This window comes from Protobothrops mucrosquamatus, unplaced genomic scaffold (assembly GCF_001527695.2).
Source record: "Protobothrops mucrosquamatus isolate PMUCROS unplaced genomic scaffold, P.Mucros_1.0 scaffold7, whole genome shotgun sequence".
NCBI classification, from domain to species: Eukaryota; Metazoa; Chordata; class Lepidosauria; order Squamata; family Viperidae; genus Protobothrops; species Protobothrops mucrosquamatus.
Genome location: NW_015386394.1, coordinates 950,701 through 974,205, shown reverse-complemented (window position 1 = coordinate 974,205; position 23,505 = coordinate 950,701). Strand labels below are relative to the sequence as shown.

Below are 23,505 nucleotides of genomic sequence, written 5' to 3'. Positions count from 1 at the left end.
TATATTTTTTTAAAATATATTTTTATTATATACATATATACTTTTTATAGGAATTATTTTAAAAATATAGAAAAGCATTTGTTAAATTGTTTACAGTTGGAAGAATGCAGCACTGTAATGTGATTTGAACAGGGTGAAGTTGAACAGGTTTTTTTTAAATGCTTGTGTTATTCTCTAGTAATCCCCAAATTTAGAGTTCCTTAAGGACAACATTACATTTGTATATTTGTCAAAAACGGCATATTAGAGATTATGACATTAAAGAATTCTGTCATATACTTGGCCTCCTTACCAAAGAAAGTTAAAGGAGGGTGATTGTTACACACAAGTGAATGTTGTTAGTTTTCGTGGTGGTTGCAAATGGTTATATTAAACTTATGAGGTATTTTGGACAATTCTTCAATCTTACACTTTAAGAAATGCATTACATTTAGAAGAAACTCTTCCAGGAGTATCCACTTGGCTACATTGTAAAATAAGATTATGACTGTATCAAAATATATGGTAATTTGGGATGGAGAGACAAAAAGAGAGGTGGAATTGCTATTGAATCTGCCAATGCTAAATTACATCCCCTCCCCAGTTGATTGTCTGGCCTTTTTAGGAAACAGTTGGAAGAAGGGACAGAAAAATTCTGTCTGTGACTCTGTCACTTCATGTCAGATTTAAAGCTGTTTCTAATGGAAGCAGTGATTCTGCTCAACAGAGGCTCCTTGTTAGAAATATAAATTTATAAATGTAAATTTAATAAAAAAAAAAAAAAATACATTCTCCCCAATCAATTTTCCACATCGTTCAACACATATTTTGTTGTTGATAGAGCAAATGATATTGGTTTTTTAAAATCTAGATATATTGTATTCTGTATTTTATATTTAGATCTTATTGTACAGTAATTCAGAACTATCTAACAATTTATTTTTCATTGTAATAGAATATATGCAATTTAGTATAAGGTACGTGTATACATCACCATGGTTACGTAATATTAACAATATTGTACAATCATAACTATGGATTCTAGTATTTTAACAACATTGTGTAACAATAAACTTTTGAGAATTAATGATATATTATTTCACTGGAAACCTCATTGTTTTAATTTATAGAGACATTCACATTTAGGGTATATCTTTTGTCTTCAGTGCTCCTAAATAACTGAGGGAAGGAAATCTTTACATCTATTTTTTTTTTTTTGATAACACCCAACCAAATCACCTTACAGTTGTGAACTGTAAATGTCATTCCCCAAGCAGATGTCTCTGGATAATTGTTCATTATAGCTGTCATCATTCCAACCAGCTTGGGTTTTGGAAATTCTTAGAAGAGTAATCCTAAAATAGATTGGGGAGATTAGATATTGTAAATTGCACAATCCTTTTTTATCTATTTGACCATTAGTCAATTAGTTCTCATCCAGTAAGAACAGTGTTGCTCAATTTTTATTTCCTACACTATAACACCAATATTTTATATAATACATTAAGCTCAATAGCTGTTAGTGGGATCACAGATCAATATTTTATTTGTTATGAAGATTCCTGGAGACCTGCTACTGATTCTACCATCCTCCAATAATGCTGGCTAATCTCTTGTATGGTGGAGGGAAAACAATTTCTGTAACTGGTTGTATGATACATTTTTTTTGATTTTATGGAATGCTATTGTCTAGCAGCTGTGTCTTATGAAAGGTATGTAGCAATCTATAAGCCACTGCATTACAGAGCACTAATGAATTATGAAGTTTCCCTCCCAGCTTATAGCTAGATAATGGATCTGTGGTTTCCTTGTTATGAACATAATTATATATCTAATACTTCAGTTAAAGTTCAGTGGCCCCAATGAAATTAATTATTTCTTTTATGAATTAAATCCAATATTAAGGCTAGCGTGCAGATGTCTCATGACCCAAATTAGGTAACATCAGCAGTGGCAGAAGAGAATGGGGTTTGTGGAGTGGAGGAGAAGAAAAGAAGAGGAGGAGAAGGGCGGTTGTGAGTTCCTTGGTCATCTCTGAGCTTTGTGGCTTTCTTGTAGACGTCTCATAACCCAAACTAGGTAACATCATTAGTTCGCTTATTATCCCATTTTGGGTCCTGAAATGTCTGCAAGAAAACCACCATCCTCAGAGACACCCCCTTAAGAACCTTTCATTTAACTCTGAGCCAGAAATATTCTTCTTGATTGGCATTCCGGACCGTCTCAGGGAAGAAGAACCTGCCTGGCAGGACTTCATTCCTCTTTCCCATGGGGCACATCCCAATGCCCCCATCCTTCCTCCACCATTTCCTGTACCTTAAAGGCCAATGAAGTTTCTCTCAACCACCAGCACCAGCATTCCTGGTTTCTCCAAGCTTCTCCACCACCTCCAGCTTTGCCTATCTCTTGGGGCTTCATTTGGATGCAGCACCACCACCCCCGCTCGTGGATTGGGATGCTCCTCCAAAGGCTGACCGCATCCTCCTGCCCAGTGGCTCCCCCGACCTTTCATCACCTCAGCTCCACACAACCCCACACAACCCCAAAATAACCTTCCAGGAGCAAATTCTCCTCCTTTTTCTCACCTACCCTGGCTGCCCCTCATAAATACCTTGCCCTTCGCCCATTCCCCTCAGACCCATAACTGATGCCATATTCCAGCAACCCCACTCCAACCACCAGTGGAGCTGGGTCCCTTGGCTATGGTGGGGGTGATGTTGAGGGCTGGCGGCACCAGTTTCCTTTTGGCTGGCATGGCAGCAGTGACAGCAATGGTGGAGGCTGGGGCTCGCATTCTGTAGCACCTAGCAAGGGACCTGACTCAGAAGCAGCAGCAGTGGCATCGTCATCATCAGGCTTGGCTGCCCTAAGCAAGGCCGAGGCTGCAAGCGAGGCCTAAACCTTTCAGCCCAGCCCTGAGGTAAAAATGCAAATAGGTGAGAGGAGGAGAGGAAGGGGATGTGGCCAAAGCACAAGTGCGTCCTTGGGTGTGCGAGGGAGAAACTGGGAAAAAAACAACTTCTCCCACCAACTCGCCATCCCACCACTGGCTGGGGCCCTCGCCACTATCCATACACACGCTCCTCATGATTGGATGGCTTGCCCAGGAGGTTGAGGCAGGCCGGATAAAAAGAAAGGTCGGGCCATAATTTGAGGATCCTTGAGCTACAGCTTTGTTGGCTCTGTAGGAAACAAAGGAAGGGGTTTTTTTTGGGGGGAAAAAGGTCAATCAATCAATTCCAACTTTGCGATCTTTCACAAGAAGTTGGAATTGATTGACTTTCTTTGTTTCCTTGCATATGGCAGTGTCAGCAGATTGCGAAGGAGAAATGGCACGGAGCTGGGAGTCAGGTAATGAAAGAAAGGCAATTTCTGGGGGGGGGGCATGAGGATTTCTTTCCTTACTTGCCCCACTTGTTCCGAGGCCACTTTCCACTCAGACACGTTGTTTTTGCCAATGGCCTGACTGCCCACTTTATCACCCTCCCTTCCCGAGCCTTCGGTACTCCACCTGCTGCTTTGGTCCGCCTGCCAGCCCCCACCTGAATGCCCTGCCCACCGCCACCCAGCACAGCCACCCCAGGGCTGCAGGGGCTGGCCTGGCACGAGAAGGGCATGCGCTCCACCCTCCCACCACCATGCAGGGTAAGGTTGCCATGGCTGCCCCCACCCAGATGCCCTCATCTTTCCCAAGCATTTTTTTTTTTACTAACCTGCCTTTCAGCTGCATTCTGTTTCTCCATTCACTTCTCAGCCTTTATGTCATTAAAGTTGTTTTTAATCTCATTATGATTTGAAACCATTGTCATTTGAATCTGTCACAGCAATACATACATTTCCTCCTAGAAAATATTTACCTTGCCTTGAAGTATTGCTCCTGCAGATCTTTGATGTTCCAGGATGGGGCCTTCAGAAGGAGATATTAGATGAGGTTTCCTGACACTTTTTGATAGGTATGCAACATCCATTTTGTCTCCCTCCTCCAGATAGTCTTTCACCAGTACTGTAGTCTCTGTAATTAGCCTTGTCAAACCAGCCAATCTTAAAGTCTAAACAATCAAATCTTATATAGTTTTTATCTTTATATATGGTTTTTATAATCCAATGCATTTCCAACTATCAAAGCACTGTTAAAAGCAGTATTTTATAATAGCTCTTCTATTCAGAGTCTCACAATTATCAGCCAGTCAGATTTAGAATCTAGAATGTTTCACTATCTAGGAGCTTTCCAGTAAATTTCCCCCTAGAAGATTAGCCAAAAGTCAAGGTTTTTATTTCTCTGCAAACAATTCTTGAGCTTAGAAATCACAGCTCAGTAAGTATTTATAATTCCAGATTGTCAGCAGTTTTTAAAACAAATATAGTTCTCACTCTGTAGTAGGTGGCCCAGTGTGTTTTCTTTCCTCTGTACCCAGTTGTTTTCTATTTGGCTAGAAGTCACTGAGGTTCAAAGAAACAAGTTGTTCTTTATTTCTGGGCATCTTGCCAATTTCTGAGTCAATGCAGCTGCTCTTCTATGGTCTAATCCTCCACTAGATGTCAGTAGCCATTCATTTTCCAACTTTAAAATAAAAAAAAATATTTTCTTGTAATTTCATCAATAATCTTTCAAGTGTAAAGTCTTAACAGTTTTCATGATTTTCAGATTTATCCAGACTGTAGTACTATTAAGTTCATTTCAATATATTTCTGTCCCCCATAAAAATTAAGTCACCACTTCTATTTATTGAAGGGTGGGGATGTAGTCTCTTCCCTTCTCACTTTTGGAGGATTTTTTTGCTTCTTGAAGATCTTTTCCAGGAAATCAGTTACAAAATAGAAGAGAAAAGATTGATATTCTCACCCAGTTCCAAGCATACTGTTCATAGTTGTTCTAGTTAGTCTTTTGGATTTTGGCTGCTGGTAGCTTGGGCTAGTCACTGGTGTGCAGCTAGCCTTTCTCCTGTTGGGTTGGAGAGCTTCCCCCAGATCAAACAGATGGACAGCCGTCTTTCCATGATCCACGGGGGCCCCTCCTTCTTCATGGGGTGCAGAGATTCTCAATCCCTTGGCCGTATGCCATGGTGCCAAACCAGCGGAAGTCCTCCATTTCACATTTTCTTGTGCTCATATATTTACTGAAATGGTGCTCCCTTGTTTGCTAGACCACTTTTAAAAATTTCTAGCTGGCATGACTCAAACCTTTTCTGGAAGGTAGCTAAATTAATATTGCTAGGTACCGTACCATTATTTACAACTAAGGATCCATAAAACTGACCTTTTGACTTTAATTTATAATCTAGGATATAAAAAAAACTAAATTGCTTCTCAAATTTTCTCCTCTTTGTACCACTAAATTTGCAAGATAAAGCTGTGAAATGGAACTAGAAATTTCTAATTTTGTATTTCTATTGCAAACGATGTCATGCTTTTTCTACAGAGAGATAGGAAGAAAACACTACCTCAGTTCATTGAAAAATATGAAGTTTGTGGAAACTTAGATCAAAATGAAAAATATGGATCAAATTTTCCAAAAAAACAATAAGAATTTTTCTAAAGAAGCAAATGGTAATATCTAGTTAATCGTGGCTGATCTAAAAAAACAAAAAATGAAGTAAAGACCCATGTTAGACATTAGATGAGAGGTTTTCAGGAAAGTAAGCAGAATTTGGAAATTAATATCTTCTGAACCTCATTTCATAATATTAAATAGTACAGAAGAAATAAATGGATTGCCAAAGAATTTTACTCATCTTTAAGATGGGGAATTAATTGCTTTTAATAAATTGGTGTTATACGCTCAATGTAGTTGTGATTCTACAATTTCATTTGGCACTGGCATCTGGAGAGATATTATCTTCCCTGAGGAAAACAAAAGACTAATGTACAGTACAGTTTATATGCTGTTTTATAAATAAATGCCAAATAAGGATGATGCAGTTTCAGAGAAACAATGTACAGTCAGGATTTAGATTAATTATTCGGACAGATTTAATGATATTGATTAGAAAAGATTTTTTAATATTATTTTGACTTTGGCATTGATGGTGATAGAAGTTGTAAAGCTGCTCACTACACAGAGAAGCTGCTTTTAAAGGTAAGCTATTTCCCCCCCTCGTTTAGAATTGTAAGTAAAAGTGTGATAAACTTTCACAGATCCAACTAGCATAACATAAAAAACCTTAGCAGTGTCTTTGTTCATAGTTCAAGCCAGCTATGCCTTATACTAAAAGCCATTTCAGCTTGGTACAATAAATACCAATTTCTTGGATTTTAAAAAGTCTTTGTATGGTTTATTTTTAATGTTTTTAAATGTGTCTTTCAAATATGGAAAAAAGAGATTAACCTCAGATGAAAAAACTATTTAATCATTTGAAACTGACATTTGGAAAATTGATATAAGCAATGATTAACTTCTGATAACTTTATAATATATGAGCTGAAATAAGTAATTATTTATCCTATTCCATAGTTGTAGTTAATGCAGAAGATAGTCAATACTCGGAATGAAGTTAATAAGTTCTATGCATATCTATCAAAAATTAAATTATACTGAATTCAGCAAGTCTTCTCTCATATAAATATGTAAGTGTGAAGTTGGGTGTTTGATTTTCTATCTTTGATTTATGCCCTATCTTAAGAGTGTAACTATCTATCATCTCTCTCTTTCTCCCCCTCTTTCCACACACACACATATACGCATGCACTCACATACTGTTTTTAAATCCATATAAAAACAGGAAGAAAATGGAGAGAGCATGTTAGTGACTTATTATAGTTGAAATTATGAACATCTACGAAGAAGGCTAAAATTTTACCAATGAAATACTGTATGTCCATGATGATTATTTTAGATGCCATCACCCATTATATGGGCATGCATCTAGGAATTTCCACAAAGAATCTGGAAATGTCTAAGAACAATAGATGATCTTTCTCTTGCTTATTTACATTCATCATCTGGTCTTCAAGTGACTATTTCTTGAGCCTTCCAAAACTGGACAGTAGTTGTGCTTTATAGGTATGGAATTGTTCATGGAAAAATTACTTACACTCACCTTAGCCATGAATCTATTGTTTGACATTTGCTTTACAAATATGTCCCTTGTTCATAAGAAATGGGTAACACTTTGAAAATCTAAAATGAATGTTGCATTTTCTTTACAGGTATGAGTCAGTAAATATGGAAAAAAGGGAACAAAGAAACTTAACAGATATCACGGAATTCCATTTGGTAGGATTTGTAGGACTTGGCAATCTGCAGGTTCCGCTCTTCTGCCTCTTCTTACTTATCTATGTTGCTACCATGGCCGGGAATATCCTCATTATTTTGCTGGTTGTTGCTGACCCTCAACTTCACACCCCCATGTATTACTTCCTGAGTAATCTCTCTTGCCTGGAGATCTGCTACAGTTCCAATATCCTTCCAATGATGCTGACTAATGTCTTGTATGGTGGGCGGAGAACAATTTCTGTCACTGGCTGCATAATGCAACATTATCTTTTTGGTCTTTTTGGATCTTCAGAATGTTGCCTCCTAGCAGCAATGTCCTATGATAGATATGTAGCAATCTGTAAACCACTGCATTACACAATACTAATGAACAGTAGAGTGTGCATCCAACTTATAGCTGGATCATGGATAAATGGTTTACTTGTTATGGACATAGTTTTATATTTAATGTGTCAGTTAAAGTTCTGTGGCCCCAGTGAGATCAATCATTTCTTTTGTGAATTGAATCCAATATTAAAGCTAGCGTGCAGTGATACCCGCTTGATTGAACTTGTCACTATTTTGATATCTGTTATATGTATCTTGCCTCCTTTCTTCTTAACCTTGTTGTCATATAGTTACATTATTTCCACTATAATGAGAATGTCATCTGTGAGTGGGAGGAAAAAGGCTTTCTCAACCTGCTCCTCACACCTCATGGTGGTGTCCATTTTCTATAGCACCTTAATGATTGTCTACATTTTGCCCAAAACAGATGGCCTACGAAACATTAACAAAGTGTTGTCTCTGTTTTATACAGTCCTTACCCCTTTGTTCAATCCCTTGATATACAGTTTACGAAACAGGGAGGTGAAAGAGGCCCACAGGAGAGCAGTTGTTAAATGGTACAAAATTTAAAAAATCCAGTATAATTATTATGAAAATTTTTAAAAAGGTGGTTTGATCTCTAATAAACGAAAACATTGATTCCTTTACATTGGTTCTTTCTCCACTACATATGAGGATTTATCTAAAAATATCTATAAGAGATAAAGAATTCTTCATTAAACTCTATGATTATGATTATGAGTCTGTGATTTTTTTTGCTAAGCTACACTGTTACAAATTTCTTGGTGGGCTCCTTTGTGGAAGTTGCAAGTGTGAATCCACAGCCTCTATTTGGTATGGTAACAAACTGGCCAGTCAATTTCTTTAGCAGCCAATGGATCATCATTTTGTTGACCCCCCCAACCCCCCCCAACCCCAACCCCCCAAAAACAGACTCTTCACCTGTGTGAAAAATGATAGCAAGAAAAAAAAATGCTACCTTTCTTCTCGCTCTACAGGATTAAAATTCTTTGTTTTAATGCAGCAATGTCTACTCAAGTCTGATGGGATTAGGTATAGGAGGAAAGATAGCGGACTTTGTTTCTGAGATCCTGGGAAGGAGACCCTGGAGAGCTAGAGTTGCACTTTGCACCAAAGTAATTGAAGGGAATGAATCTGGATCCCAGTTTAAGGATAATATGCCCCAAATGTACAGGAGAAGAAGAACCTATCTTCTTGTGGCTTGGCAGATACATATTTCTCTCTAATATTTTTTTCAGCAGCAAAACTTTGCATTTAATATAGCAATGATATCATTATGTTATTTTTGGTTTCAGATGTTTAGGATAATATGCATGTAAAGCTTAGCACAAGCTTAGCACATTTGTTTTATTTTTCAAATTCAGCTACTCAGGCATTATTTTGATGCTTTCTTGTACTCTTGAGAAATATTTTTAATATTTTTTGCTGCAGTTTAAGGGTAGTGACAGTGTGTGGAGAGAAGCTGTGTTTTTCTGGCACTTTTCATATTCTCCTGGGCCTACTCACCTAGAGATTTTTCTTCTTCCTCTAGGATAAACCCAGTTAATTTGCACAGTAGGGACTATGTGCTCTTTAATATAAAATAAATCCATAGGATGATGTCTTTTTTACATTTCATAAATTCATTTAGACTTTGCTTCAATTGCTCCTTTCATTTACACCAATCCTGAATGAAATCTAGAAATCAAGGTAAGATTCTTTTAGAAATGTTGAAGATGAGCGAAGCTCAAAAGTTGCTCACTGAATGTCTGGTGTGTATAAAGTGAATTCCAACAACAACATTGTTGTTCCTGTCAATGATTTTGCTGGCCATACTTCTCACAATAATCCGTTGATGAAGATGTTGAAGAGCACTGGGCCCAGAACAGAGCCCTGGGGCACCCCACTACACACTTCCCTCCATGTAGATGTGGCTCCATTGAGACCACACGCTGAGTACGGCCGGTCAGCCAGCTACGGATCCATCTGGTGGTGATGCTGTCTAACCCGCATTTTTCTATCTTATCAAGTAGTAAGTTGTGATCTACTTTGTCAAATGCCTTACTGAAGTCCAAGTAAATTATATCCACAGCATTCCTCTGGTCCACTAATTTTGTCACTTGGTCAAAGAATGCAATAAGATTTGTCTGGCATGATCTGTTTTTGACATACAGTCCTTATTTTAATTTGTTTCTCCCACCAAATTCTAGGTATTCTTACTAACTAAGATTTTCTCAAAAAATAATTACATTTTAAAATTTAACTCTATTTTTTTCCATATGAACCATCTCATACTTTTCCATTTCTTAAGGAATAGATAAAACATTGAAAAAAAAGATAGGAGAGCAAGAGTAAAGAAACATAAAAAATAACATATTACTTAAAATATATATCCCTTCTAAGCTAATATATATTTGTTTCCAAAATTTCTTATTCTTTTTAACCATAATTAAATATATGTTTAATCTTTAAATATTCCATTTAATACATCTAGTCATCTAGTCCTTTAACTCTTATTCAAAACATTTTTATCCATTATAATTTTCTTAAATTCAATCACATTTAAATATCTAAAACATTTCCTTTATTTAAATCATTTCAACTTTTTTATATTACTCATATCAAGAAAGAGAATAAAAAAGGGAAAAAAACATACTATATTATTTAGGAAATTCATCCCTCTTAGAATGACATATATTCCAAATTTTTTCTATTTCTTTAATCATATTCAAACAAATGTTTCTTTTTAAAGTATTCTCTCTGGTAAGTCCCATCGTCTATTTTCTTAGTTTCCACTTTAGTCTTTTTCCTTTGCCCAGTATCTTTCTTAATCAATGTATTTTGCTGAATCAAAATATTTTTTCTGTATGTTCGTAAATGTTACTGTAGATATAAAAAGTAAATCAGGTGAAGTGTCTTTGTACGGGGCTTCTGCCTTTCCATGTTTGTTGAAAATCTTTTTCTTTTTCGTTCTTTCTGCTTCTCTTATCATTTCCTTTCTCTCCAGTGTTCCTGACATCTCTAAAGTCCATTTAATCCAATCTGTTTTCTTGTTCTCAGATTTATTTTGTAGTCTTAAGGGATAAGTTGCTTTTTCCAATTCTTGAATTTTTCCCCACTAGGATTAAATCATGTTTCCTTGTTTTGTTAAGTTCCATCTTTAAGTCTCTATTCTCAATTCTATATCCATTTATCTGTTTTATCTGCTCCTTTTCTATTGTGGTTTTCGGGAATTTTTTTATTGTAATGTTTACTTGGATATAGATTGATTTATATTTTCAAAGTTATTTTGTATTTCTTTGTGGTTTAAAGTAATTGTTGTTTGAATTAGTTGCAGTATACTATATATCTCCTCCTGTGAAGAATTTATGTTTTCTTAATATGTTTTTTCTACATGTCTCTGATCCATGATGGCCAAGAATTTGAGTTTTTCTTTTCCTTTCTTTTCTCTGCAAATAGTTTTAGAGCCCAATTAAATAGATATTTGTAATCCAAATAGTTCAAAAAAGATTTTTTTCTGAAATTTATAATTCTCTCTTTGTCTAGAGCCCAGATTATTTTCTTTTTTGTCACAGTTGTTCTTTGTTGTTAAAGATTTGAAGGTGACAAACACAGATTAGCTTTTCCCAGGTTTTGCCAAGTCTTATATTAAACTCATAGCTGTCATAATCTTCATCCACCACTAGGTGTCAGCAACTATTTGTTTTTCAATTTCCAAAATGATCTTTAGAATGAGAGTCTTAACCATTCAAACAATTTTAGATCTATCCAGATTTAAGTTTTAAATTTCAGGTTTTATATTCATTTCAGTTCCATATATTTTGACCCTCCGTAAAAAGATTAATTCACCGCTTCTGTTAGTATAAGGGTGGGGCAAAAATCCCCCCCTTCCCTTTCAGAGGTATTTTGCTTCTTGGGGATCTTTTCCAGGAAATTAAATATAGAACAGAAAAGAGAAGATCGAATTCCTCACCCAGTTTCAAGCACAACTAACCAGTTGTGCTGGTTAGTACTTTTGGACTTTGGTTGGTAGTAGCTTGGGCTGGTCAATGCAATACAGCCAGCCTTTCTCCTGTCGGGTTAGAAGGCTTTCCCCAAGTTGAATGGAATGGCCGCCACCGTTCCAGAATCGCTGGAGCACCCTTCTTTTTTTGCTGCCTCTCCGGGATGACTTAGACCAATTTAGGGCCCCCTGTCAGGGTGAAATTAGCAATGGGGGTGCAGAGAATCCTCAAGCCCGCGACTGGTCACTACCATGCAAAACCGAAAGTCAATTATCATATTGGATAATCCCACAACAGGATGTATATTTGCAGAATATGATTGGGATGAACAGACTGCACAAAAATTCCAAATGGGACTGGACATTTTCTGAAGAAGTAAATATTCCATTGCTTAGCTATATGATAGCTCCTAATCACTCTTGGCTGATTTGAATAAATAAAGTAGGGATACATCTTCAGATGGGAAATTCTCTAAACTAAGTAAGTGTTGGGAACAAAACATCAGCTAAGAAAAAAAGAAGAGTAAGGAATTTACTTTGAATCTCATTTTCTAATTTTTGTTAGTAGAGGAAATGAATAAATTATGAAAGATTTTTGTTCATTTTTAGAATGAATATTAGTTAATTGAATGGTGAAATAAACACTATGTTTCTACTTGACTGAATTTCTCTTCAGTGACATTTTCCAGAAATAAACAAAAGCCAAAAGCCAACAAAGATGTTTTCTAAATACAACATCTGATCTTTCTCTGGTCTTGTTATGTTCATTGATATGTTCTCAAATGACTTTTTCCTCATGCCCTCCAAAGTTGTGCTATTGTAGCTTGTAAGTATGAAATTATTAAAATAAAAAACACTTTCATGCACTACTACGTATCTCATGCTTATGTACTGCTTTATAACTGTGTTCCTTAGTTCTAAGTTAAAAGCTAAGAAGTGCAAAAATAAATTCTGAACAATTTAAATGAATTTTGTATCATATTTGCAGGCATGGTAGTGACAAAACAAGACAACCAAACAGAAATCACAGAATTTCATTTAATAGGATTTGTAGGACTTGGAGATCTGCAAGTTCCAGTCTTCTGCCTCTTCTTACTTATCTACCTTGTTACTGTGGTTGGGAATATCCTCATCATTTTGTTAGTTGTTACTGATCCCCAACTTCACACCCCCATGTATTTCTTCCTGGGTAATCTCTCTTGCCTGGAGATCTGTTATAGTTCTAACATCCTTCCAATGATACTGGCTAACGTCTTATATGGTGGGCGGAGAACAGTATCTGTAATTGGCTGCATATTGCAACATTGTCTTTTTGGTCTTTTGGCAGCTTCTGAATGTTGTCTCCTAGTGACAATGTCCTACGATAGGTATGTAGCAATCTGTAAACCATTGCATTACACAATGCTAATGAACAATAGAGTTTGCTTCCAGCTTATAGCTGGATCGTGGATTCATAGTTTATTTATCATGAGCATAATTTTATATTTAATGTGTCAGTTAAAGTTCTGTGGCCCTAGTGAAATCAATCATTTCTTTTGTGAATTACATCCAATATTAAAGATAGCGTGCAGTGATACTCATCTGATTGAACTTGTAACTATTTCATTATCTGCTTTGTGTATCTTGTTTCCTTTCTTCTTAACTTTGGCTTCTTATATTTTCATTATTTCCACCATCATGAGAATGTCATCTGTCAGGGGGAGGAAGAAGGCTTTCTCAACTTGCTCCTCACACCTCATTGTGGTGTCTATTTTTTACAGCACAATGATCATTGTCTACGTGTTGCCCAAAACAGATGTATTGCAAAATGTCAACAAAGTCTTGTCTCTGTTTTATACAATTGTGACCCCTTTGTTCAATCCCCTGATATACAGTCTAAGAAACAGAGAGGTAAAAGAAGCGCTTAGAAAAGCAGTTGAAAAATTATACCTTTTTCTTTAACATGTCATTTTCTTTGGTATCTTTCTTTTGAATGCATTTCCTATAATATATGTAATTTTGTTTTTACTAAACTATTTTTTTAAAAATGTATTGCTGGGAGGAAATTCTTTCACAAATTTTCAGGTGCCTTTTCTTATTTTTTCATGTTTTCTGTTCTTTTATTTTCTTTTTTCTATCTCCTTTTTTCTTTATCTCTTCCTTTCTTTTCTTTCTTTTCCTCTAAGATTTACTATATATTCTCTTTAATATATTTTATCGTATATGTACTTTTTAAATAAAAAATATTTTAAAGGATAAAAACAGTTACTAAATTGAACATAATTGGAAGACCACACCACTGTCATGTAATTTGACTATTTTTAGATGATTGTCTTATTCTCTAATAAACTCCTAATTTAGAGTTCTTTGAGGACACGATTACATTTGTATTTTTCTCTAAAATAGCATGTAAGAGATTAGGGACATTAAAGAATTCTGCCATGTACGTGGCCGCTTTACCTAAGAAACTCAAAGGAAGGATTGATACACAGAAGTGAATGTTGTTAGTGTTCATTGTACTGTAAAAAAGAAAGCTCTGGTAGGTAGCAATGGATTTTGTTAAATGTATGCAGTATCTTGGAAATTCTTTTCAATCTTAGAACTTTAAGAAATGCAACATATTTAAAAGAAAAGAAACACTTCCAGGAGTACCTATTTGGTTATATTTGAAATAAGATCATGGCTGTATCAAAAGATGGTATTTTGGGAGGGAGAGACAAAGAAAGAGGCAGAATTGCTCTTGGATTTGCCAGTGCTGAGCTACAGTCCCTCCCCAATTAATTGTCTGGCCTTTTCAGGAAACAGTTTGAAAAAAGAGATAGAAAAAATCTATGTCTGTCACTCTGTTACTTCGTGTCATTTCAAAATCTGTTTCTAATGAAATACGTGATTTAGTTCAACAGAGATTATAAGAGAGCCAATATGGTCTAGTTGTTAAAGTATGAGACTAGAATACAGGAAGCTTGAGTTCAAGTCTTGCTTTAAGCATAAGGGCCAGCAGAATGACTTTGGAACAGTCACTCTCTCTCAGCCCAACTCATCTCACAGGTTTTGTTGTGGGGAAAATGAGAGTAGTAGTAGTAGATATGTTCACTTCTGGGAGTTATTTATAAAAAATAATAAAAGTTAGAATAAAAAGTCTCTATAAATAAAATAAATGAATAAAACCTTCCCCCAATCAAATCCCCATGTTGTTTACATTTTATTTTATTTGTCAATAGGGCCAATAATATTGGTAATTTTTTTTACTTTACATTTAGTTTGATTGTACTGTATTTCAGAATTATGTAACAATTTATTTTTCTTTCTAATAGAATATGTGCAATCCAATGCAAAGTACTAATATCCATTAACAATATTGTATAGCTGTAATTATCCATTCTAATATCTTAGTGATATTGTATAAGAATAAATTGTTGAGAATAAATAATATATTATTTAATACAGGAAATTTTGTTGTTTTAATTTATACAGACACACACATTTAGGGTGCATCTTTTGTCTTCAGTGCTCCTAAATAACTGAGGGAAGAAAATATTTACATTTTGTTTTGGTTATCACTCAGCCAAAATACCCTACAGTTGTGATTCTAAATTCTGTTTCCCAAACAGATGTTTCCAGATGTTTGGGGTTTACAGCTGTCAGAATTCTTAGCCATTGGAAATTGTTAGAGGTGTGGCCCTGAAAATACAATTTGGGAAGACTAGATGTAACTGTATCATCTCTTAGCATCTATGATCCCATTTGACCAGTAGAGTAAGTGGTACAATGATAGAAGTGTTCTGTTCTGTGCGTTGGTAAGGCATTGAGACGAGGCAGTGTAACAACAGTTGCTTCTTTATTCAAGCTTCAACAGAACCAACACAAAATGGTGCGGATCCCTTATATAACCTTTTGCAGGGATCAACGTCAGCCAATAAATGCAACATATTTTCCTGCTTTGCGCGTGTGCAATAGGCTGGAGACAGCCTGTCTGGCCCGGGCAACCACGTGGTCTGCCCGGGTGTCTCTGCAGTTTCCTGCACCTGCTCTGTCAATCACAGGCCCAGGACATAACAAGAAGAATCTTCAAATGCTGTCCTTGTATCTGTTTCTCACCTGTCCTATTTTGCTCCTGGCCATAGACTACTCATTTGGACTAGCAGAAGGAGGACCTTATGATACTTTTCTCCATCAAAATTACATTCAGCTGATGAAACCATGAGGAATTAGAAACTGCTAAAGGTTAGCAGGGCAGAAAAATTTCATGTGCTGAGAAAGTTACTGCCATGAAATCAGTTGCAGCTTCTTCAGTAGAAGATTGGTATCATGAGTCTCTAAGACAGTGAGAAGTAATGCTGGGGATTGAATCATCTCTTTGCACATTTGAGGATTTTTGACTGCTAGGGCAAATGGAGAGAGACAGATGAGGATAAGGCTCTTCACTCAGTATGCTGTCGATGAAAAGGACTCAATGGGAGGAAGCAATGTTAAAGTCTCAACCAGTGTGGCCAAGTGTGATTAGACACACCAGGAATGTGTCTCTGGTATATTTTTTTTAAGAAATACATTGTTGTGGATTTTAAATGAGTGACATATACTTTTGGAAGTTCTGTAGCTATACAAAGGGAAAGGCAGGAATATGAACCAGCTGAATAAAATAACCACCAGGTAGCACTGCAGTCTTGTAAAAGTCTTTATTGCAGGGGTGTCAAACTGCTTTATTCAAAAAGGACATTAGTTTTTCCCATCCAAAGAATAAAGAAGAAATAACCCAATAACAGAGTAGTCCAACCCCCTCCTCAAGCAGGAAATCCTGTACCATTTCAAACAAATGATTGTCTAATGTTTTCTTAAAAACCTTCAGTTTTGGAGAACCCACAACTTCTGTAGGCAAGTCATTCCATTGATTAATTGTTCTAATTGTCAGGAAATTTCTCCTTGGTTCTAGATTGGTTCTAGAAGATACTATATCTCTCTTCAATCTCTCATTCCCTTCAAAGAGAAATTTGCACAGGATAGAAAGGAGATTATGAATTAGGAAAAGTATGAGACTATACATTTTAATGTTACAAAAAACACTGAATATATGTCGCTCAGCTTACAGAATTTGTTGGATTGATGTGCTTGATGGACCAATATAATTCAATACTACAATGTTCCATTTTACACCCCTTTAAATTGGAGTGACAGTCAAGAAGAAAGAATTGACTAATTTGTGGAACAGAACCAAAAGAAATGTGTTTTACTGATGATGTTTGGAACATGCTAAAATAAAGATTTCTCTCAATCAATTTGAGTCTTGATTATTTTATCTATATAGCACACTTAGCAGGGTTATAGACCTAATTTGTTTTCTTCTGTGATTTTTAGTTTAATTTATGCAATAACTTTTGAATTTCCAAATGGTGTCCCATCCAAATATTAACCAAACCTATCCTGACTTAGTTCTGATATCAGTCATGTTCAACTAAATGCTGGCAAGATACCTACCTGCCTCTTAAAATGCATAATCAAGGGTTTATTGGGCTAGAAGCAGGAGCCAGCACTATTACAGCAAGCAGAGGGACAATCTGTCTAGTTGACTTTCAGTTCCTTTCCCAAGGTTGTGAATTAAAAAAATAATTCATGAAAATTCATTTGCATTTTATCTAAGGAAATGTTTTTGAATGCTTTCTGCAGACCTTTGTGCATCTTTCCAAGCAATTTATAGTCGAATTCTATATGTGTGAGCATTTTTTTCTGGGTAATATATTTAATGCAGTTTTTTGCTTCATATATGGGCATTTTTATTCTGGAAGCTATTTATCTAAAAGGAAATAAAGATAAGCTTTATTGGATAAATAACACACTGGTAGGAAAGCCTGAATTATTTAAATCTCTACAGCTAAGAGTCTTCTCTATTTTGTAGAGCAGGTGAACCAGTGGAGAACATAAACAGCAGCTTAAAATCAGAATATAAAATAGTATTAACTGAGGAAGGACACAAGAGATGAACAGTAGACAGATTACATAGAAATATGCAAAGTAAAATTTGTATACACACAAAGGAAATAAAATATATTTTGGGAACTTTCTGTAGATCTATTGCCCCTAGTAATCAATAGGTTTTAGGTATTATTTCAATCAATCAATATGACTAATTGATATTATTGATTCCATTTTGAGCCCATGTTCTCTAGTAAAATTATTGTTAGATGCGTTCTTTTATTCTACCAATTAGGCTTAGGTATAACCATTCCACTGCTAAAAAAGTAACTAAATTCCTAATATAATTAAAATTCAGAATGTGCTTAGATTATTGTGTACTAAATAATAAAGCTCCAAACAACAAGATTTTAAAAAATAAAAGAGATAGAAAGATATAAGAAAAAGGAAAAGGAAAAAGAAAGATAAATAGATTAAGAAAAGAGAGAGAAAAAAAAATTAAAGAAATGATTTCTGATCACCTTTACAGCAGTTAAAAACACAGTTAACACATTTCCACACTCCCTCTCTCTACCCAGAGACTAATAACTTTCAATATCTTCTCCTCAGCTTGATGGTCATAGAGAAAATTATTCTGAAAGACTTTTCTTTAGTCAGAAGGAAACATACAGAACCCCAAATTCTGAATGAGAGTGCCCATCCTGAAAAGTAAAAAAAAAATGCCTTTCCCCAGGTAAAAAGTTGATTAAACCTCATCAGAACACTGATGGACTGAGCCCTTGGTTATGTATTCAGTGATTCTCAATCTTTTCTTCACCACAGACCTCCTCTAAATGCTTTTTGTGGCCATGGACCATGGCCACAGATCCCTAAGACTTAAGATTTAAATCATAATATTTATTCAAGCCTTCATGGACCTCCTCTGATGATATCATGGCTCCCCAGAGGTCCACAGAATACAAAATTTCCTATTCATAATATTAGCATGGATGGACTACAAATTGCCAATCATATATCATGACAGTAAAAAAATATGTTTCTAAAGTTGCACAAAATGCAAAATTTTTGAATTTATTGTGCAAAAATATTGTGCTAGACACCCATGGATAATGAAGGTTCTCTCACCAGTCAGCAAGTTTGCCAATAGTTTTGGCAGTAAGACAGAACTATGATATGTGTGTAGGCAAGACAAATTTCCCAGGAAGAAATACATTGGGGTATGAAGATGCTCATCAGTCACAGGTAGACCAGGGTTTCCAAACCCTGAGCTGCAGAGGTCTGTTAGGAACTGGGCCACACAACTGGCAGGCAAATGAGTGAAGCTTCATCTGCACATGCCCAGGATCTAGGTTGAGTGTGAAACCACATCTGCAGTTTTTGCTTTTTCCAGAGAGAATGAGCAAAATAGTAGTATTTGCAAGAGGTGTGTCTGCTCAGTTAGGCAAGATGCTGGCTAAGACCATACAGCCAAAGTGCCACGCCTTTTTACATCTGTCTCACATCACACAAACAATAAGCAGGGATTTTATCATTCTGTTGCTGCTACATCTTGAATCATCTCCTTCACTATTTCCGTGAATGCCTTGAAACAAGCTGTTTTCATTTTCAGCATCCAGCATTAGAACAGTAAATACAATAAATTATTTTGATTTCTTTATTAATTTGACCCTATCAGCTTTCAGGATAATTTTTTTGAAAAGGATTTAAAATGGGTCAAAAAATTGAAAAGCTCTGAAGACACATCAGTTTTTACAGCAAGTGCCCACATGTGATCACATGATCATGAGAAGGACCTGATATTGGAACTTTGAAACTGGGTCTTAAGTAGCTTTTGGGTAGTCCATCGTAAGTCAAGAACTACCTAAATAGGACAATTAGTCATAAAATATTATTGTAAATATAAAATGTCTGCCAGTATAACACATATTGCTTTATACTTTGGTTAGTAGAAAAGGTTGCTTTTTCCAGGAAGAATTATACATTTCCAAAGCCAGTTTTTAGCATCTGAAATGCAACACTTCTCCAATTTCTCAATACAGTTCTTTTAGGCCGTATTCTCCATGTATGTTACACCCATATTTTCTAACAGTCAAATTCCAAGGTTCTGGTATATATTTCAATATAATATTAACATAGTTTTAATATTGAATGTTTCCATAAATCTACAAATACATTCTTTGGGAAATCCAAAACATTCAAATTACAATTTATAGATGTTACAAATTATTGTAAGCTGCCCAAAATCACTTTGGAGAGTGAAATGGACAGGACATAAATGTATTAAATAAACAAATAAATCAATTTTAAATTCAAATTCATTGATACCATAATAACATGAAGCCACTGGTCATTCTTTAGAAGATGTCTGAAATATCTCAGAAATATACATTTTTAAATTATTCTTAGGTTTAATGGAAATAAGTAATGGTTTTCCTTCTGTCATGAATAACTAATCCGTAATCCATCATGTAATGTATTGATATGAATTACTTGGAAATGTTGAAAAAACGGTCATAAGACTCTGTCAGTTAAGTGCCAGACTTTCTGTCTACATGCTCATTAACTTGTGAGAACTAATACTTGAATCCTATTGGCTGCCGCCTAGTTGCTGAGTGTATAAATAGGGGTAAAGCGGCAGTTATCCAGGCTTCTGTTTAAACCTTATATAAAGAGTTATTGTTGCACCTGCTGCTTCATCAATGCCTCATTGATCATCAAACACAACACATCAAATAAGAGAGCATCTCAGATGCCTCTACAGCAGCCAAAGCACTAAAATGAGCCATCAAAACAAGCTTAGGTAAAAAATACGGACATTGTTGTGAACTAAAAATACCAAATTCAATCTGGAATCAGAAAAACTCATTGCATAATAACTAGCTTAAAAACAAAATATGTATCTTAAAATATGTATCTAAAATCTTCTAGTAGTCTCTTAGATTCACAAAGGACCTGTTTCCATCTCCCACTCTCAACTGTGGATAGCTATGTACATATGTGCACCTATTCCATACTGGACAGAGATGAGCTTGTATATATATCATCTTCCGTTGAAAAAAATTATGAAGGTAAGGACTTTGCCTGATTAGAAAGGAAATTTGTGTGGGAGAGTCTTGCTTACTTCAGTAATAATTAAGTACAGTCCGAGGCTGATATGTCTCATCTGAAAAGGAGAGACCGATCACTTTGCCTGATGGTGCCTGTCAGAAAAAGAAATCATGGTCATTGTGATGTTATCATGAGGTTACTATCTGAGTAAGGGAAAATGACCCTTGTGACTTTATGTTGGCTGTCTTACAGTGCGTAACTCTCAGTTTCAAACTGATCTTTCTTACCTTGGGTGAAAATTGTACAGTATGAGTTATAGTATCTATCTATTTTTCAAAAAACTTTCTTGATTAGAATTTCAGAATGGAATAGAAGATTTCTTTCCTATTAAGTTAAACTTAAGTTATTTAAAATTCGCCCTTATAGAATAATGGAATCAGTGCATTAGCACCCAGAAATTAATGTATTCTAATGTTTAGGACAAAGAACATTTTACAGTCCAAGGCAGGGGTCCCCAACCCCCGGTCCATGGATTGGCATCAGGCTGCAGCACGCCAGAAACTGGGCCGCGCAAACAAGCAAAGCCCCATCTGCAGGATGCAGGTAGTACATGAAACCACGCTCCCTCTGTCCGCAGAAAAACCTCACTTCATGGAACCAGTCCCTGGTGCTCAAAAGGTTGGGGACCTCTGGTCCAAGATATTACTCCCCTCACAGATCAAAATGAATGATCAATAGAGTAAAACAATTATTTTTACAATTGCCTGGGAGAGATTCCAAGATATTACAGAGTGTGGATGGTAAATATATGGGTATATTCTATAAGCAAATACAGTACAGCAAATCAGTTTTTATTTGTGTATGATTGTACTTTGCAGACTCTTAAAATGTGAAAAAGATTTCAAATGCGTCAACTAATCTTTGAAATGAATGAACATTGAATAAGACAAATATCCCCAGGAGAACTGATTGATAAAGGCATCTTTGGGATTCGGACACAGATTACCTCATAGTTTCCTCAGAAAACCAAAGATTGCCAGCAAATCTCCTTTAATTTAAGAACTAAGGGGAAATATTTTAAGGACAATTATTTTTATCATGGAGAATCTATAAAGTGCGCTACTGCTTCCTACAAGAACTTGAAAAAACATCTCTGCTGAGTTTTAGAACATCAGTGAATCTGAGAGTAACTTGTGGCTAGTAAGTTTTACTTTTAGAAACATCTGTACTTGGGAAGACATTTTAAAATTAATACATTAGAATAACAGAGAGACTCACATGATGTGTTTTATTGTGTATTCAGTATCTAATTATGGTTTAGCAATGTAATCCAGCACAATGGCTGCATCATTTTGCAATTTCCTTAATTCAAACGTTTTGAGACAAAGGACTAACAACAAAAACTGAGTCTATACTTTTAAATGAAACCAAATTATTTTTATAGCACTATCTTCCATATTTTGCCTATCTTTAAATAATGAAGTACTCATTTGCTTAATTCTATAACTTCTTTACTCAAGTTAGAAAGTTTCTACTGTAAAAAGAAAAAGTTTGAAAAGATTAGAGAGATTAAGAAGGAACTGCCTAAGGTACTAATGGTGAGGATGAAATGCCAAAAAATTAAGTTACTTAATTGCTTATGTTTTTATTACATGAAATTCAAAATGTTGACTTCTAAACAGATTACATTTTAAAGTAATTTTAGCTAAAATATAATATAAATACAAATGCTAAGGTAATGTTGAAGCTGAAAAATACTAAAAAAAAATAGGTTACTTAGCTAATATGCTCAGCATGTGAAGAACAAATATAGAATGATGAATTTTAAACAGGTTGCATGTTGAGTCTGCCATAGTGCAGAGAGCTAAGAAACTACTACTGTAGATGCTAAAATTGTATATTAATAAATAAAGGATTAGGATGAACTGACTATTAAATCTGACTATGTTTCCGTTAGGACTATTTCTATACAAAAGTATAAAGTTTGGATCTCTGTACTAGTGATATTTTAATTTCTGTCAAATGATGATTTAACTTAATACCATGATGGATAGTTTCATGCTGATCAAATCCTCCTTTCCATTTTAAAGCAAAGTGCCAGGCACTTATGTACCATCTGAAAAACAAAAGATGGTTGCAATGATGCCCTGTTATTTATGTTTCTCAGGACCTGAAATGGAATGTCATTCCCAGGGCCTGAAATGGAATGCCATGTTTTATATTTAAGATAATCAGTAGACATTATTATGTATAGCCATTAATATGTTTAAAAGAATTTTAGAAAAAAAATATTTTCCCTAGAGTAATTTCTATTTGGAGGGCAGTCTCACAGTTTTTTGTTTTGTTTTTGAATTCTGTAGTAATCCCATTCTTTGTGAAGAGATGTTTTTAATCTTCTTTTTAACATTTAAACCAGTAGAAATAATTTTGTGTAGACTTAATTATTTCAGCTGTTTCAAAGAGGTCTAGTTCAGAATTTTTCTCATTGGAAATAGAGACTCAAAATTTTTCTGTCTTTGGTCATCTTGTTTTACTGCTCCTGATAGATAACACCAATCTTCCATGAGGATTGCAAGAGAAAATAATTAAGTTTCTGATTTACAGAAAATAGAATATAAGAACATCTCAAGAGAATAATAAGAGATCATCAAAGAAAGTATACTGCTTAGCAGTCATATGTGGTAGCATGAATTATTTTTGTGTAGTAGGTAGAGATTCTTATATAGGCCTATAGTTCTATTCTGCAACCACTGGTGTCTGCAAAAGAACTTGAAAAATCAAGATACTGCTGGAACCAGACAATTGAAACCCTGACCCATTTTATATGTGTCATGACACTAAAAAAGGGGTCAGGATGCTCATTATGATTGCTTTCATCCCCATCTGGATGCTCTGGAACAAGCAGTCCATATCCAGCCTCCAATCAGTAAATAACATATACAACTTAAAAAAATATGTATGAATTTGGCCAGATGAATATTTGGGGTGAATTTATTGAAAAATATTCAAATGGATCAACAAATTATTAATATCTAAACAACACAGAAAT

The 23,505-nt window shown here is 35.3% G+C and overlaps 2 protein-coding genes across 2 annotated transcripts; both read left to right on the top strand.

Moving 5' to 3' along the window:
• The first annotated feature begins 7,141 nt into the window (after nt 1–7,141).
• On the top strand, nt 7,142–8,089 carry LOC107282359 (olfactory receptor 10C1-like). The gene has a single exon (XM_015810130.1). The coding sequence runs from the start codon at nt 7,142–7,144 to the stop codon at nt 8,087–8,089; it is 948 nt and encodes a 315-aa protein (XP_015665616.1).
• Nucleotides 8,090–12,512: 4,423 nt separating this feature from the next.
• On the top strand, nt 12,513–13,463 carry LOC107282358 (olfactory receptor 10C1-like). The gene has a single exon (XM_015810129.1). It carries the CDS (start codon nt 12,513–12,515, stop codon nt 13,461–13,463), a length of 951 nt encoding a protein of 316 aa, XP_015665615.1.
• Nucleotides 13,464–23,505: the final 10,042 nt, after the last annotated feature.

Excerpts from the sequence above, each read along its gene's own strand:
- LOC107282358 (XM_015810129.1), top strand. The coding sequence starts at position 12,513 with ATGGTAGTGACAAAACAAGACAACCAAACAGAAATCACAGAATTTCAT.
- LOC107282359 (XM_015810130.1), top strand. The coding sequence starts at position 7,142 with ATGGAAAAAAGGGAACAAAGAAACTTAACAGATATCACGGAATTCCAT.